The 19,137-nt window shown below is 42.5% G+C and overlaps 1 protein-coding gene across 1 annotated transcript in view; it reads left to right on the plus strand.

Annotated features, from left to right (window-relative positions):
• The window catches only part of LOC117264527 (gamma-aminobutyric acid receptor subunit rho-3-like), a 43,649-nt gene that overhangs the window by 22,441 nt on the left and 2,071 nt on the right, over positions 1–19,137 (plus strand). The window contains exons 3-9 of the mRNA XM_033638550.2: positions 7,556–7,623; positions 11,367–11,590; positions 12,606–12,688; positions 15,321–15,458; positions 16,674–16,826; positions 17,532–17,593; positions 18,018–18,149. Of these exons, the coding sequence (XP_033494441.1) occupies positions 7,556–7,623; positions 11,367–11,590; positions 12,606–12,688; positions 15,321–15,458; positions 16,674–16,826; positions 17,532–17,593; positions 18,018–18,149 (860 nt within the window). The remainder of the gene's footprint in view (positions 1–7,555; positions 7,624–11,366; positions 11,591–12,605; positions 12,689–15,320; positions 15,459–16,673; positions 16,827–17,531; positions 17,594–18,017; positions 18,150–19,137) is intronic.

Below are 19,137 nucleotides of genomic sequence, written 5' to 3' on the forward strand. Positions count from 1 at the left end.
GAGTTCAGTATTTTGGCCGTCCCCATCTTGGATTCTTGAAACCAGAGGTGACCATATTTGGACAAGAGGGTGGAGCTAACCCTTACTTTAGCTACTAGCTTGGTTAGCACGGTGCATTTACAGCTTTACCATTTTTACAATGTTTATAATGTCTTTATTTCTCAATCATCAAAGGCAGTTTTTCACAAGGCAAGTATTCCTCCTTTAATACACACTACACACATGCCTGCTGGAGTGGTCGTAGCACAGGGTCAGGCATAGTATGACGCCCCTGTAGCAGTTTCAGGGTTCGATGCCTTGATTAAGGGCACCTTGGCAGTACCCAAGAGGGGGACTGGAAGGTTGAGAGGTGCCAGTCCACCTCCTGGGCAATTCCGTATGGGGACTTAATCAGGCGACCCTCCGGTTCCCAAGCCAGGTCCCCTCACACTTAGCTACTGCTTCCTGTGGTTAATTATAATAATGCTGATGTTTGCTAGCAAAAACAGACTTAAAACCATTAAAACAAAACACACTTACCAGAACAACTGAACATCTGCCTCCTTAGAGCAGTGATTCTCACCTTACAGACAAATTTGGCCTGGGATAGGGTACTGGTTGGCCTGGCAACCATTTTCTATTTCACAGTCAAAATAAGTTCACCCACACTTTTTTCTTGCATTTTCAATCAAAATACAGTGCCAGAGTGCAGAAAAGAGTATGAAAATAGAGCTGGTTTATTTAAAAAAAAAAGTGCCAGAGGAGGAACACCTGGACACCCCAGCCTGTGCTAAGCCCCTAATTTCTTTAAATCCTATAAGCACTCCTGTGTGCACCTCAGCCGTACGGTGCTACTTGTCTGAATTCGTCCATTGGCAAAAATGAGTGTGGACAGCACTTGACGAAAGGATAAGAACAGGAAAATGTAAATGGATGGATGAATTTGTCTTTACTTATTTGGCCTGTAGTCTTTAATGTTTTTTTCATTTGTATCTGGTAAATATTAGCTATTAATTTTTGTTCATCAACTGGCCCTTGCAAAAGTGGCCCCAGATCAAAGCAAGTCAAGTATCCATGCCTCAGAGGGCCTTTTAGTTCAACTAAACGGTAAACAGCATTTTTTAGCTACTTAAAACATTACAGTTAATTTTCATGAGCTGAAAATACACATGCTTACACTCTGCGACTCGGGTTATGGTACCGTGATGTTACCTAACCATTGCTGTTGCCGTGGTAGCGACTTAAAGTGACAAAAGGCACCCACCTGTTGCTCAAAGCAGCCACACCTTTAATTATGCGTAACTTTAATATGTTATTATTTAACTATATAAAATTTTACCTCCTGTACAATTGTCATGAATGGGGAAATTAGCTGTAGACCAAAACTGTTTTTGTACAGGCTGGACAGGAGTCTATGGGGATTGACTCACTCTTGGACCCAGCCTCAAGTGGCCATTAGAGGAACTGCAGTTTTTGGCACTAGGGCATTGGCTTCATTTTCCAGTCCCAGGGTTGCCGCTCTGCAGCACCTCGCTAACTGAGATGTTGCAGATTTACATAAATCAAAGTCCAAAGCTGAATTAAGTAACAAACAGGACATAACAAAGTTTTGCTGCCTTTTGGGGCCAAATGCAGACATAAGTGTCCTTGTTTTACCCAGAGTGTACCTCTTTACTTTAACTTGAATCACCTGCACAGACAGAAGAGTCAGCAGTATTGTTTTACTGATGCAAACAAACACAAAGTCAGGCTGTCAGTCATATAACTAATCTCACTGATGACAGCTCCTAATACTGCTGAAAGAGATTAGATCACCTGAAGCTGATTTTCTCTGTCAGTGAAACAGGCTGAGCAGGAACAGCCACATCCAGCTCCAGTTTCCTGGGGAAAAAAAAACATGTCATAGAATGTTTTTCTTTTCTATCCCACGGTCAGAGACAGAGATTTTTTTCTGTTCTTGCTATGTGTTTATCCAAAAAATGTTAGACTGACTTCACAAGATAATTGAAGGCTTCTGCAATCAGGGTTCAAAATATGGGGGAGCTACATAGAGCTCAGCTGCTCTGAAAGAAACATGAGCTACCCAAAAAACCATTCATGTATGTGCATGCATGTGTACAGTACCCTTCCACCACCCATCCCCCCAGAGGAAGGGCTCCCCCCAGAAAGCTACGGTGTAATTTGAACACTGCAGCAGTAGTTCTGCCACAAATGCCCCACAGTAACTTACTCATCAACTTGTTTACATCAGCTGATTAGAAAAAGATGCGTGCCCAGGGTTGTGCAGGGTTAACCACCACAGTGTTGAAGTAGTGCTCAGTCAAACCAGAGAGTAGCAGATCAAAATTCAGTTGTGTGTTCTTGAGAAATTACTTATATTTGGAGACTTAAATTGAATGTGTAGTGTGTATGGGGCAGGATGGGAGTCAGTGCCAGTGTGGGCCCCAGGAAACAGTGATGAGGCCAGCTGCAGTTGGAAAGAAATTGTTTTTTGTTGTGTGTGGTTTTGGTCCTGATGGACCGCAGCCTTCTGTTAGTGGGGTGTTGTTCAAAGAATTTGGGTCAAGGGTAAAATGGATCAGCCGCAATCTCTTCTGCTTGTTTCACAGCCCAGTTAACAGAAGAAAACTTTGGCAATGAATATTTTTCCAAACCATGATTCATTACATTTGAACATTATATACGTATCATATCAACATTTCTAAAGTGACATAGTACAGATACATGAACTTGAACTGAGATGGTCACTTGGAGGTGGAGGGTATGGTGGTTGGCGCAATTTTTTAGCGAGACATTGAAAGCATTTACAGCCGGATTTGTGCCACCAAAAGCGGGTGTGTTTTAACAAAACACTGGCAGCATTTCCAGCTGCGATTGTACCACCAAAAGCAGGTGCCTTTAACGAGACATCGGAAGCATTTCTAGCGGCGATCATGCCACTAAATGCAGGTGGGTTTTTTTTTAGCAAAACATAGGGGGCATTTCTAGCCACAATTGGGGTTTTTTTCAGCGGTGATTGTGCCGCCAAATGTGGGCTTTTTAAACGAGACATCTGTGGCATATCTAGCTGCAGTTATAGCATGTATTTTTTTTACTGAAACATTAGCCACATTTCCAGCAGCAAATGTGCCAATAAAAGCAAGTGTTTTTAGTGAGACATTTTCAGCCAGATTCTGCTACCAAAACTGTATTTTAAGCACCACATGGTCTTTTCCAAACCGTAACCAAATGGTTTTGGTGCCTTACACTAACCACATGTTAACCACAACATTGCTAAAATGTAAAGTGTCAAGGTAAAGTTTCAAGATATATACTAGATAACAACAAATGTTATGTTAAACCTACAATTCCAACATTTCTCCGGCGATTGGGTTGCGGCTCAGGGTCCTAAAAAGTCAGTAGTGTAAAAGTGCACCATCACTGACTTGGCTGCTGCAGGAAGTACATCCTCCGCTGAGCCTTTCTTGGTGAGCAAGCTGATGTTCAGGACGTTTGTCAAATCAGGAGGTGATAATGACTGACAACCAGATCTGCAATCTGTTTAAATATAAAAGCTTTGTGTTGATGTTGTATCTTTGCATCACATAAACCTAGAGAGTTGGATCTGACCTCTTTTTGCATGAGTCTTTCCATAAACCGCCTTAAACATACTCTGACTGGGTGTGACATGGGAAAAGACAGCAGTAAAGAGAAGAGAGAGAGAGTGAGTGACCTTCTATTTCAGGTTTTTCCCACCAAGGAGTGCTCGTTGTCAGGGTTACGCTCAATGTTGAGTCTGCACCGCTTGGTGGTTTTTATAAGTCATGCAGGGACAAAGCCGGACTGCAGCAGGAGCTTTATGGTCCTGGCTGTCAGATGAACTTCATTAAATAAAGTGTTTATTGAGCTGCCGTCCTGCTAACATTCAAGTGGAATTAACACACTTTACATCCACACAAAGCACACAGACACTTTCGAGGACATCTTTTTTGTCTTGTTGGCCTGAGGGTGAAAACAGGAATGTAACCTGGTAAACCACATCCAGACAGAGATCACAAACCCATGTGTGGTGTGTGAGACTGCACGTATATGTGTGTGTGTGTGTTTATGCATACTAAACCAGCAGACATGGTTTTGGTAATTGGCACAATAAGACTACAGACAACCCTTTCCAGGCATGTAGGTTAAAACTGAGTGAAAACATTTTTTTCAATCTTTTTTTTTTTCCATTGCAACATTTCAATGTAGCTAAACACAATGGAAAAGAATAAAAAATAAAAATGTCTCTTTTAGGATGATTTTTTTTTTAACTTTTGACCTACAGTGCAGGTAGCCCCACTTAGGACTTCTGGTGAGGTCCATGCTTTGCCTGTTGTTGCTCATGGACTCAGCCTCCCACAAAGTGTAAAAGATTTCAGATCATTGCAAATCAGTGTGTGAGACTTTTCTTTTCATTTTTATAACTTTTACTTTGTGTGCTGTACACTTAATTATGGTTGTTTTTTGAAATATCTTCTATCTTATGTCCTTCTTCTTGTAAAGTTCTTTGTAACGTCTGTTTTGAAAAGTGCTTTATGTCTCCACATCATTAAAATAAGTATATTTTAATGTTAGGACCTGCTTTGCATTGAAAACTCACTAAAATACTGTTGAAATAAGAATTATGATGTACTATATGTCTAAGAGCATTCCATTTTTAGTGTAGTCTAAATGTCAACATATTTTGAGCTGCAAATACCCAAAACAAAGTTCACAGTTGTCAGAAGTGATTTAGCAGTACTGGAGGCTGACGGTCACAATGGCTCATTTATCCAATGCATTCCCCGCATTGTTAAACTTCTGTCATTGACTGTAAGGAACATCTTAAAGATGGATATGTTTTAAAGTTTAAGTCAGCAGTAGAATCATTGCTGCTGATGCTTGTGGTCGGGTCAGGAATGAGCTCCTTAGTCTACAGGCCGCAGACGTGGATAAATCCTAAAATTAGCCAAGTAGATTTTTAGCGAAGGAGAAAAGACCACCGTACAGCGTCAGAGTCAGTGGACAAACGTCCCTGAAAACCTCCTTCCTGAAGTCATGATTGCTTTGTGGAGGCAGAGCAGTAAAACAGGGAGTAAGTAGCCATGATTGAAGCTTGTTTTTTGGGGGAGGATTTGTGTTTAGCTATTTCTGCTCTGTTTGTGTGCACAAATCAGGCTGTTCAGGTTTAGAGGTTAAACAAGCTTAATCTGCTAATGAGGCGGATGGAGCGGGGGAGTTTGGAGGACAGATGTTGATGGCTGCGGTGAGCTGGTGGCAAAGACAAAGGATGTTATTACCAGTGTTCCACAAAAATGAGGTTTGAGGGCCGATACAGATGATGTTATTGAAGAGATACAGAAACTGCTGAAAGACCTGCTGACCTTTGACCTGCTGACAAGTGATGTTGCACCAGTTTTATCCCAAACAAGTTACATTTACATTGACGAAAAATAGGGAGTGCTGCACTGGATTAAGGCACTACGTAAGTAATTGTAAAATAAATAAATAAATAAATAAATCAGGTACTCTTCGAGGATGGGGCAAAGTCACATAAAAGTAAATAAACAATGACTGGGCAGCTCACACAGTGTACAAATGGAAGTGGCAGACAGTCCAAAACTGTATCCCGGGCACTCTGACTGTAGTTAAAAATCCTTTATCGATTCATGGATTAATAGGGGATTTTTAACTACAGTCAGAGAGCCTTGAATGCTTCTGTACCATGGACTTTTACACTAATTGTACTGGCCAATTGTCTTTTTGTTCTTTTTTTTTTAATTTACAGTGTTTTTACCAAAGTTTTACTGATGTTAGGGTGGAAAAGCCTCTGAAGCATCATGTATATTGTCATGGGACACTAAAACTCTCTACTGAAGGTTTCAGTGCAGGATTTTGATGCTGCAGAAACAGTTGCAGACAATTTTATGAAAACACAATTTAATTACCCCCTTCATTCATTTTTCTTCAACTTAAGCACCTAAAATTATTTACTGAACATTGTATGAAATGTATTATCACAATTGATTGTCTGTTATGCAGTAATTCAACGTAATTGCCAGAATAAATGTTGGCATTGTATGTTTCGGCAAACGACAGATATGTTACATTCATGTTTCATATGTAGCAGATATGCTGAAACTTTTAGTTTTAGTGTGTTATGCCAATATTGTGATTATTGTGACGGTTAGGTTTAGGCACAACAATCACTTGGTTAGGGTCAGGAAAGCATCATGTTTTGGCTTAAAATATCCAGTTTGGTTGCCACAAACACAGCTAGAAAGGTCCTGTTCTCTCATCAAAGGAATATTTCACACTAAAACGACCATTTGTACATCAGTTATTTACCACCTGTTACATTGAATTCCTGAAGAAAACGTTGTTAGTCTCACATATTTCAATGATGTATGAAAATTTGAAAAATGAGAAAATTCCATGTACCATGTAAATACCATGTAAAAAGAAATAAAGCAATGGTGACTTCAGAACATACATGGTTTGGTTAACAGAGATAGCTAGCTAGCAATCATGCTAGTAATGCTTTCTACTAATCAATTGCTTGATCATTTATGTCAATAACTTCCCCCACTGCTCATTGAAAAAGACCACCACATAAAAAGGTGCTCTTGGTGTATCATGCACTTCAGATTGGTTCCCCATAAGCCTCACTTTAATTGTGCAATATTTTCTGTCACTGGGCACAATCCTGAAAAAAAGCATGCTAATGCTAGCGCGCTACAGCCAGCCCACTAACTCTAGCAGCCAAACAAACATCTATGACTCACTGTCCCTTTGACAATCCAAACAAAGAACACATTTTTACTAATGGCCTTTCTAAATTGAGCAGGAATGAAAGTTAAAGTTATAGTATTCTGTTCTGTTCAAGGAGTTAATACAGAGCAGCTAGTGCCCCAGTTGGCTAGCCGTTAGCTCACCCTTGCAAGCCAATGTGAGCTTATTTCCATGGTGGCAAAATACTAACAATTAATATGAAAAGCAAATATATTTTAATGTCTGTAGTAGCGGACTATCTCATCTTGTAATATGCTTCTCTTTGCACAGCCATTTTGTGTTGCAGGGCACTGACAGCAAGGCTCTCTTTGATGACATCACAAACGATCAGCTGAGGCAGTTGTTGTCCCAGGGCTATCATACAAAATGTTGTTCTCAGGACAACAACCACTTGGCAAAATCAGGATGTGCATTACATTCATACGTGGATTGTGAGACAATGGGTACCCAGATTTGCAAAAGGCCCCACTACCTCCCTACACAGGAGAAAGCCACTCACACTTTGTGGTGGTTTCTGGTTTTGCGTCTCTTTGTCATTTTTATGCATATTTTTGTGGTTTTATGACGATTTGTAGTCAATTTGTGTCTCCAAGGTTTGTTTTGTGTCTTTTTCTAGTCATTTTGGTCACTCTTGCAGATAAATAGTTTTCTACAAAATGTCTCAAGTGGTGTGAGAACAGTTTCCCTGCAGGCTGATCTGATATACATGGCCATTCCTAGCAGTAACTTTGCCTTGATAAATGAGTTTATGTCATTGACTTCAAAACAAATGACTTTGTTGTTTCAGGTGCAGCCATCCCTGTGGGCATCGATGTGCAGGTAGAGAGCATCGACAGCATCTCAGAGGTCAACATGGTGAGGATCTGAAATATCTTAAACTTCATTTCCAGCTGTGATGATGGGAAAACATACTGTACCTGATCAACTGTGACTTCAGACATGTTCCATCCACGAGTGAACGTGGCAGAGAGCCTGATCAGTGTACAGCTTTGTAATGACAGAAAATTCAACAAATTAACCTGTTAAAGTTTTGAGGAAAATTCTACTGTTGTGTAAAAGCCTTACGTTATATTCATGTAAGTTCTTGTAACGTAGTTATATCTATATCTGTGAAAATGATTTTAAGTCGATCCTCACAAGTCTGAGGTCATGTTATTTTCATATCTTAAAGCCACTTTAACTTTTAATATTAAAAGTCATTTAAATGCATGATGGGAAGTCCCCAATCATTAATCTGAATAATCCAAATGAAAATTCTAGATTCTTTGTTCTTTGTTTGCACAAATACACCACAGTGTGTTTTAATACTTATTCAGACTAAGTCAGGTCTAACATTTGAGACATACACTAAACAATTATTTTGTCCAGTTCACAATAAAAATATTTTTAACACATTTTGTGCCAGTTTGGCCATAATTAACACCAGGTTCGAGCATAAGGATGTCCATCGGTGCACGTGGCACCAGGACAGCCTAGGTCGCAGGTCAATGATTGACTTTGTAGTCGTATCATTTGACCTGCGACCATATGTTCTGGACACTCGGGTGAAGAGAGGAGCAGAGCTGTCAACTGATCACCACCTGGTGGTGAGTTGGATCAGGTGGCAGGGGAGGACGCTGCACAGACCTGGCAGGCCCAAACGAGCAGTGAGGGTCTGCTAGGAACGCATGGCGGAAGAACCTGTCAGGATGATCTTCAACTCCCACCTCCGGGAGAGCCTCAACCGCGTCCCAAGGGCAGAGGGGGACATTGAGTCCGAATGGGCCTTGTTCCGCTCTGCCATTGTCGAGGTGGATGTTGCGAGCTGTGGCCGCAAGGCTGCTGGGGCCAGTCGCGGCGGTAACCCCCAAACCCGCTGGTGGACACCAGAGGTGAGGGGAGCCGTCAGGCTGAAGAAGGAGGTCTACAGGGCATGGTTGGTCTGTGGGTCTCCAGAAGCAGCTGACGGGTACCGGCGGGCCAAGCGGAGCGCAGCGGCGGCAGTCGCAGAGGCAAAATCTCGGGCGTGGGAGGAGTTCGGTGAGGCCATGGAGAAAGACTATCGATCAGCTCCAAAGAGGTTCTGGCAAACCGTCTGGCGCCTCAGGGGGGGGAAGGCGGCAACTTGCTCACACTGTTTACAGTGGGGGCGGGGAGCTGCTGACGTCAACTGGGGACATTGTCGGGCGGTGGAAGGAATACTTTGAGGAGCTCCTCAATCCCACCAACATGTATTCCAGTGAGGAAACAGAGCTGGGGGTCTCGGGGGCGGGTCATCCAATTTCTGGGGGAGAAGTCGCCGAGGTAGTGAAGGAACTGCGCGGCGGCGGAGCCTCGGGGGTGAACGAGATTCGCCCTGGATACCTCAAGGCTCTGGATGTTGTAGGGCTGTCCTGGCTGACATGCCTCTGCAACATTGCGTGGACATCAGGGGCAGTGCCTCTGGAGTGGCAGACCGGGGTGGTGGTCCCCATCTTCAAGAAAGGGGACCAGAGGGTGTGTTCCAACTACAGGGGAATCACACTCCTCAGCCTATCCGATAAAGTCTACGCCAGGGTGCTGGAGAAGAGGGTCCGGTCGATAGTTGAACCTCGGATTGAGGAGGAGCAATATGGTTTTTATCCCGGACGCAGAACCGTGGACCAGCTCTTTACCCTCGTCAGGGTGCTGGAGGGGGCATGGGAGTTCGCCCAACCAGTCCACATGTGTTTTGTGGATTTGGAGAAGGCTTATGGCCGTGTCCCCAGGGGCATCCTGTGGGGGGTGCTCCGGGAGTATGGGGTTGGTGGTCCTCTGCCAATGGCCATCCAGTCCCTGTACCGAAGGAGCACGAGTCTGGTTCGCGTGGCCGGCAGTAAGTCGGACCTGTTCCCGGTGAGGGTTGGACTCTGCCAAGGCTGCCCTTTGTCACCGGTTCTGTTCATAACTTTCATGGACAGAATTTCTAGGCGCAGCCGAGTGGTGGAGGGTGTCAGGTTCGGTGACAGGAGGATCTCGTCCCTGCTCTTTGCGGATGATGTGGTTCTCCTAGCTCCATCGAACAGTGACCTCCAGCTCTCGCTGGGACGGTTCGCAGCTGAGTGTGAAGCGGCTGGGATGAGAATCAGCACCTCCAAGTCTGAGGCCATGGTCCTCAGCCAGAAAAGGGTGGATTGCCCACTTCAGGTCAGGTCAGGGGGGAGGTCCTGCCTCAGGTGGAGGAGTTTAAGTATCTCGGGATCTTGTTCACGAGTGAGGGTAGGATGGAGCGGGAGATTGACAGGCGGATTGGGGCGGCGTCAGCAGTGATGCAGGCGCTTAACCAGTCCGTTGTGGTGAAAAGGGAGCTTAGCCAGAAAGCAAAGCTCTCAATTTACCGGTCGATCTACGTTCCACCCCTCACCTATGGTCACGAGCTCAGGGTAGTGACCGAAAGAACAAGATCGCGGGTACAAGCGGCCGAAATGAGTTTCCTCCGCAGGGTGGCTGGGCACAGCCTTAGAGATAGGGTGAGGAGCTCGGACATCCGGGAGGGACTCGGAGTAGAGCCGCTGCTCCTCCACATCGAGAGGAGCCAGTTGAGGTGGTTCGGGCATCTGGTAAGGATGCCTCCCGGATGCCCTCCCTTGGGAGGTGTTTCGGGCATGTCCAACCGGGAGGAGACCTTGGGGCCGCCCCAGGACATGTCAATTTCATGTATTTCTGTAAGACTGCGTAGCAATAATTGGTTACAATGATGTATGGTAGAGAAACTTTTCTTTTTTATATATATTCCAGAGACAGCATTAAATAAAAAAAAAAAATTAAAAAAAAAAAACTATCAATAAAACTTTTTTACAGGGGGATGACCTGGCAAAAAGTGAGCAACTATAAAACAAATGAGTCGGGTTAAATAAAAGTTATGATCCAGAGGCTGCTCTGATGTCACTTCCTGTCTGGACTATGACCCCTCAATGGGCTCCACTTTCAACTCAACCGGCCACTTATTTACAAGTGTTTTATGGAGTTCCTCCAGCTAAGAGAGATAAATGAAGCAGAGGACATTGTCGTCATGGCAGCCTCAACTGGAACAGTGAAAATCTGCATGTAGGCTGGACACAGTCAGGCTACAGAGAAATCCCACCAGTAACATGTTTAATTATGACCATTGCCAGTATCCTTTTTTGGTTTGTGTGCAGTTTGGACATGCATCTTACTGTCCATTGGTTTATACTTACACTTACTTAATTTTCTGGCATTTTATTTGTTTTTTTAAATATTCTTGTGTAGATTTTGGACTTTTTGCACTTTTATCTAATCTTATGACTGACATTGATTTCTGAGCCTTTTCAAGCTCTAATATTCCCAAATAAAAGCAACATTTTATATAAAATTGTTTGTTTTTCTTCACACTCTTTTTACTTTACTCACAAATATTATTAATTTTACCAGGATAATGTGTTTACAAAACCTTAGATTAAACCTTTTGCTAAATGTGTTTTTCTTTAAGCTTAATTTTTAGCATTACTTCATGCCTTAAACAAAGCCAAACATACAGAAAAAGAAAGAAAAAAGAAGTCTAGGAAAGAAAATAAGTTCATTAATATAAAAATCAAAACTGAGATGCAAAGCAGTTGTTTCTTTGGTGTTGCATCCTGCAGGACTTTACCATGACTCTGTACCTGCGTCACTACTGGAAAGATGAACGGCTGTCGTTTCCGTCCCGAAACAATCAGAGCAGGACTTTTGACTCGAGGCTCGTGAAGAAGATCTGGGTCCCTGACGTCTTCTTTGTCCACTCCAAACGCTCCTTCATTCATGACACCACCATGGAGAACATCATGCTGCGGGTTTACCCAGATGGAAACATCCTCTACAGTGTCAGGTAGGGGGCACAGTGGAGACATGAAGTTTTGAATTTCTGAGCTGTTGTTGCCAGTGCTTTATCTGCAGACTTAATTCAACAACCATACAAATTCTAGTCTTTGCTGCAGAAATAGACTTCTGCCATCCAAATACACCAACTTTTTCACAATCCACTCAAACGAATGTGATCCTGTTCTCTCCAGTATATGGCTGCAGATTTGTTGTTTTGGAAGTGTAACTGCGGAGTTACACAGACACACCACCACACAACTATAAATGCTCACACTGGCATAGGCCACGTGTGTAGGCTACAGCATAGGGTCTGCTGCACAAGTATAAATCCTGCTTAAGGCTGACAGGAATGACATCAATTTTGCAGGAATTTGGTCATAAACCAAAGTACCAGCATTGCACTTTTCTGCAAACCACGGATGTGTTGCATTTGTAAGTTTCACATGTATTAACATTTCTAAAGTGAAGTACTTAAGATTACATCATCAGGAGGTGGAGGGAATGGTGGATGGTGTAAGACTAAGGGGTGATGGCTGGTAAGCAGCACACAGCAGCAGACCACTGTTAGAACCAACAAACAACCAAAGCAATTATTTTTTAACGAGAGAATGGCACATTTCCATCTGTGGCTGTGGTAACCAAACAGGATATTTGAAGTCAAAACATCATATTTCCCAGACCCTAAGCAAGTGTTTTTTGTGCTAAACGTAACCACATGTTAACCATTGCATTGTCACACATAAAACTGAAAACTGAAAACATAAGGAAACATAAAGCTTCAATGTATCTGCTGCATACATGTTGTACAAATGTTATATGTCTGTGTTTTGCAGAAATGTACAGTGTCATCATTTACTTTGGAGACTGGGTTGGCTAATAAAGGCAACTGAAATGTAAAAATTACGAGTATGAGATAGAGGTGAAGCTCAGGTTTCCTTGGCAACAGCAGGAGACATCTATATATCCAGGACAGGATGAATGTAACTGTAATGAAAGCTTATATTGTTTTTCGGGTGTTTCAGGGTCACAGTAACGGCGCTCTGCTCGATGGACTTCAGCAGCTTCCCTCTGGACACACAGAACTGCTCACTGGAGCTGGAGAGCTGTGAGGGGCACACACATGCACACAGTATATGCTGCACTTCCCCTCGTCTTCTTACATCATGAGGCGACACATGCAACAACTAAACAACAATATAAACAGTGGTGGAATATGACAACGTACATTTACTGTACTACATTTACAAGTACTGTACTGAAGTACAGTTTTGAGGTACCTACACTTTACTTGAGTATTTCCATTTTCTGCTACTTAATACACCTACTACACTATATTTTCCGTCCACTGATTCCACCAATATATTATGACGAAATAATATAGATTAATATTAAACTTTATTGGTTCCTAGAAGAAAATACATAGCAATTTAAAGTAGCTCCATCTGTACCGGCTGGTACATTAAAGTCCATTTATTCATCTATTTTCATCTTCTAATCTGGGACCAGGTTGGGGGGCAGCAGGCCAAGCAAAGCATGCCAGACGTCCCTCTCCCCAGCAACGCTTTCCAGCTCCTCCTGGGGGACCCCAAGGTGTTCCCAGGCTAGATGAGATATGTAGTCCCTCCAGCGTGTTCTTGATCTGCTCTGGTGTCTCCTAACAGGAGGTGCCCAGGAGGCATTCTGATCAGTTGCAAGAACCACCTCAACTGACCCCTTTCGATGCAAAGGAGCAGCGGCAGATGTCCAAGCTCTTTACCCTATCTCTAAGGCTCAGCCCAGCCACCCCACAAAGGAAACTTATTTTGGCCACTTGTATCCGTGATCTCATTCTTTCGGTAACTACCTAGAGCTCATGACCATAGGTGAGGGTTGGGACATAGATGGACCACTAAATGGAAAGTTTTGCCCAAACGTGACCCCTTCCTCACCTCGGCTGTGCCTTGAGATCCTGTCCATGATTATCACAAACAGGATCAGTGACGGGGGAAAACCCTGTCGAAGGCTAACACCCACCAAGAACGTGTTTTACTTCACACCAAGTATGTGGACGCAGCTCTCACTTTGGTCATACAGGGACCAGACGGCTCATAGCAGCAACCCTGGTACCCCATAATCTCGCAGTGCCCCCCACAAGACTGTCCAAGGGATGCAGTCATAGGCCTTCTCCAAGTCCACAAAGCACATGTAGACTGGATGAACAAACTCCTACGACCCCTCCAGCAGCCTCACAAGGGTAAAGAGCTGGTCCACTCTTCCATAGCCAGGACAGAATCCACATTGCTCCTCCTGAATCCGAGGTGCAACAATTTGTCGGAGCCTCCTTTCCAGCACCCTGAAGTAAACTTTACCTGGGAGGCTGAGCAGTGTGATACCCCGATGATCGGAGCACACCCTCTGGACCCCTTTTTTGAAATTGGGGACCACCACCTCTGTCTGCCACTCCACAGGCACAGTACCTGACCTCCACTCAACACTGAAAAGGCGTGTCAGCCAAGGCAGCCCAACAATGTCTGGAGCCTTCAGCACATCAGTGTCAGTCTCATCCACACCCAGCACCTTGCCACTGGGGAACTTTTTGACCATCTCAGCAACCTCTGCCAGGGATATGGACGAGAGTTCCCCTGAGTCTTAAGGCTCTTCCTCCTCCACAGTGGACATGACAGCAGGATTCAGGAGTTTGTCAGAGTGCTCCTTCCACTGCTTAACGATATCCACCCACTTGGATTCCATGTCACCAACCTCCCCCTGGAGGTTTGGGACATGGGTTTACCAGGTCTGTCCATCAGCCTCCCCTGCCATCTGATTCAACTCACCACCAGGTGGTGATCAGTTGACAGCTCTGCACCTCTTTTCACCCTAGTGTCCAAGACACATGGAGCAGATCTGATGATACGACCATGAAGTTGATCATCGATCTTTGGCTTCAGTGTTCTGGTACTAGGTACACTTATGAATGTCCCTGTGCTTGAACATGGTGTTCATTATAGCCAATCCATGACTAGCGCAGAAGTCCAATAACAAAACACCACTCATGTTCAGATCAGGCAGGCTGTTCCTCCCAATCACCCCCCCTCCAGGCATCTCTGTCTATGCCCATGTGAGCATTGAAGTCCCCCAGAAGTTCTATGGAGTCCCTAGCCAGAAACGTATCATTATTGTTATTATTATTATTATGATTATATAAAATTGATTATAATATCACTATAGGTGATGAGACAAAAAGTATTTTGGTTTCCGTTTGTAGCCTCAGTAGTTTTGACCAGGGGAAATTCAAATTCAATCTCAGAGCACTCTATGTCTAATGACAAGTTAGCTAACAAGTTAGCCCACAAATTAGCTTTTTCAAAACCTGCGTTCATGTGCAGATATCTGTTTGTAGAGATTTCCCAAAATGGCTGGTGCATGTAAGAGAAAGTCTTGGCTCAGATATCTGCTGGCTACTACTAATAATATTGGTAGTATATTATTCTGGAATGGGCCATTCTGCATAATGAGTACTTGTACTTTTTTCACTTGAAGTATATTTTGACTCCAAGTATTTCTGCACCGTGGTACTGCTGCTTTTACTAAGGTAAAAGATCTGATAACTTCCTCCACCTCTGAAAATAAGGAAATGGCAGGATAAACTGAGACGACTGCCAACATCCTCTCTCTTTTCTCAGCTCTCATGTTCCCTCTATTTTTCATGACACTGAACACCTCCCTCTCTCTCTCTGTCTCTTGCTCTCTCTCTTCAGATGCATATAATGAGAACGACCTGATGCTTTACTGGAAGAATGGGAACGACTCTCTGAGGACGGATGAGATCGTCTTGTCTCAGTTCTTCATTGAGCATTTCCAAGCCTCTAGTGGCCTGGCTTTCTACAGCAGCACAGGTCTGTCTGTGTGTGTGTGTGTTTGTGTGTGTGTGTGTGTGTGTGTGTGTGTGTGTGTGTGTGTGGTAGTGTAATACCCCACATTCACAGTGAAAGGGCTGAGAGGTTTCTGTTTTCAAAGGGATGCAGAAAGTGGTTCACTACTGAAAGTACAATGCAGTGTGATGTAAGAGGCATCATACTTGTTTATAGTCATTGGCTAAAAGTATGTGGACACTTCTGTCTACAAACCTTTGTGTTCTAGCGAGGGTAAATATGAATGCAACAGCATACAGAGATATATCAGACCAGTGGTTAGCCCTCATTATGAGGTGACACAACAACATAAACAGTGGTGCAATGTAAGTAAATTTACTCAAGTACTGTACTTAAGTACAGTTTTAAGATACTTGTATTTTACTTGAGTGTTTACTAGTGAGTGTCCATTTTATAACCATATCTTTTATAACCTAAATTACTTTGCAGATTCAGATTATTGTGTCTCAATCTACCGAGCAGTATATGAAGTCATTAAAATGATCTCCACCTTCACCAGCCGTAACATTAAAGTGATGAACACATTAATGCATCACTAATTAAAATTCAGAAATATAATATACATTATTCTGATACAGGTCATTTTGCAATACCAGTACTTTTACTTCTGCTATTTAAAGTATATTTGATGCTTATACTTCGCCTACAAAATGACCATTTGTGAATGTTGAACAGACTGCACGGTGAATGGAAACTTGAAAAAAAGGAAACATTTTTCATAAATTGAATATATATCAAATTTTTCATAAATTGAATATATATCAAAACACCTGTTTACAAACTCTCACACATCTCGTGCAGAAAAATCCAGGTCTCAATCATCAAGTACTTCCCATGGATTGGCTTTACTTTAATTTTGTTATGTTGATCTGTTTTGTACACACGACATCTATTGCATGTCTGTTCATCGTCCTGGAAGAGGGGTCCCTCCTCAGTTGCTCTCCTAAGGGTTCTTCCATTTTTTCCCCGTTAGTTTTTTTTTGTGTGGAGTTTTTCCTTATTTGCAGTGAGGGTCAAAGAACAGAGGGTGTTGTGTGTTGGAAAGAACCTGGGGCAAATTGTAATTCGTGATTTTGAGCCTCATAAGTAAAACTGAATTGACCTGAGTTGAATGTTATAGCAGCAAACTAATGAAGGTGATTTCAACAATAAGCGTCTCCCCGTTTGTCTGTCTGTCAGGTTGGTACAATCGTCTGTTCATTAACTTCATCCTGCGGAGGCACATCTTCTTCTTCATGCTGCAGACATACTTCCCCACCATGCTGATGGTCGTCCTGTCCTGGGTCTCCTTCTGGATCGACAGGAGGGCTGTTCCTGCGCGTGTCTCTCTGGGTAACACCAAACTTTCATATTAACATGAACCAAAAAAGTCTGAACCCTAAAATTTCATCATTTACTTTACAGGGACCAGCTTTTTGTGGGAGGAGAAAACCATGACTTTGTGAACATATTTTTATTGTTGGGACACACAGCAGGTGCACTTATACAGTAAATATTTCATTTATATACTGAACGAAAACCAATCCGTGTTAAGTACAAGTTATTCATTTTTTCAGTTACACAAGGATCTATAATAGATTTAAAAGTCAAGACAATGACAAGACAATGTTGAATTAAGTGTTTTTTCCTTAACAAAATACATTACCACTCTGGTTTTATTCCTTCTGCTTTATATCCACTGCGCCAGAAAAAAAATCGTACTACTAATCTAAGTGAACAAAATAGTATAAAATTAAGATTTTAGAAGGTTGAAAAGTCTATTTCTGACTCTAAAATAAAAAAAAAACATAATATAAAAATTGAATTAAAATAGTTATAGAAAATGTATCGTGTTTGTCAGTAAAAGTCTTTCTTCTTTGTCTTTGAATGTTGATGTAAATGACATCTACCCTTCACATAGTAATTATATAAACCTTCCTACAACATGAAGTATTGACACTGAGCACTGAAGGCTTATCTGGTTTCAGTATCTACCATACCAACACTTAACAAAGATTTGTTGTAATGTAAAATCACCTGTGCTCTCTCCTCCTGCAGGTATAACCACAGTGCTTACCATGTCCACCATCATCACTGGAGTGTCCTCCTCTATGCCTCAGGTGACAGCTGGGTTTGCTTTGGTTGAATGGTGATACAGTTGGAGGATTTAGTTCGGTAGAAAGAAAATAGTTTCCAATTTAAATTGAGACATTGCTGTGGAGTTTTTCAATTGTATTTTTTTGGCACTTTGAGCACCACAAGCCAAGTGCCATCTAGTTCCATTATACTGAAGAGAAGGCAGACATCTCTACAGCTGATATCTCCAACACTTTGTAACTCAGACCAAAATAATCTAAATTGATAAATAGCACTACAGGTACTATGCTGTCAATTTATAAAATGCTGGATTTTTAAAGGTGTAAAATCCTGCACAATATTTGCTTCCTTTTTCAGTGATTATTGTGAATATGAACAGAATAACTCAGTCAGCTGTATATGATTTTTTTTTCTGTGTGTGACTGTGTGTGTGTCTCTGTTGTCCAGGTATCGTACGTGAAAGCAGTGGACATCTACCTGTGGACCAGCTTCCTGTTTGTCTTCCTGTCTGTAATTGAATATGCGGCGGTAAACTACTGCACCACTCTGGAGGAGATGAGGAAGATGAAGAGAGGGAAGGTCAGAAGCACAGGGGACCAAAGGGGAGATTATTACAGCACCAACACTGACGGGGATAACATATTTAACTTAATGTCTCCCTCTAGTGATTAAATAGAAACATTACAGTCTGGCATTTTCTACAAGAGATGGAGCATTTTTCAGGGGTGGAATGTTACCACATTATAGTACATTAACTCCAGTTGCAGGTATCTGTACTTTATTTGAGTAATTCCATGACACTTGACTTCTACTCCACTGCATTTATCTAATAGCTGCAGTTACTAGTTATTTTACAAATTAAGATTTTACATAGATAACATATCCAGAACTATGAAGAAAAATACACTGAACAAAAATATAAACGCAACACTTTTGTTTTTGCTCCCATTTTTCATGAGCTGAACTCAAAGATCTAAAACATTTTCTATACACACAAAAGACCATTTCCCTCAAATATTGTTCACAAATCTGTCTAAATCTGTGTTAGTGAGCACTTCTCCTTTGCCGAGATAATCCATCCCACCTCACAGGTGTGGCATATCAAGATGCTGATTAGACAGCATGATTATTGCACAGGTGTGCCTTAGGCTGGCCACAATAAAAGGCCACTCTAAAATGTTCAGTTTTGCTTTATTGGGGGGGTCTGGGGGGGTCAGAAAACCAGTCAGTATCTGGTGTGACCACCATTTGCCTCACGCAGTGCAACACATCTCCTTCGCATAGAGTTGATCAGGTTGTTGATTATGGCCTGTGGAATGTTTGTCCACTCCTCTTCAATGGCTGTGCGAAGTTGCTGGATATTGGCAGGAACTGGAACACGCTGTCGTATACGCCAATCCAGAGCATCCCAAACATGCTCAATGGGTGACATGTCTGGTGAGTATGCTGGCCATGCAAGAACTGGGATGTTTTCAGCTTCCAAGAATTGTGTACAGATCCTTGCAACATGGGGCTGTGCATTATCATGCTCGTCATTAACATGAGGTGATGGTCATGGATGAATGGC

Source organism: Epinephelus lanceolatus, chromosome 20, assembly GCF_041903045.1.
Source record: "Epinephelus lanceolatus isolate andai-2023 chromosome 20, ASM4190304v1, whole genome shotgun sequence".
In the NCBI taxonomy this organism is placed as follows: Eukaryota; Metazoa; Chordata; class Actinopteri; order Perciformes; family Serranidae; genus Epinephelus; species Epinephelus lanceolatus.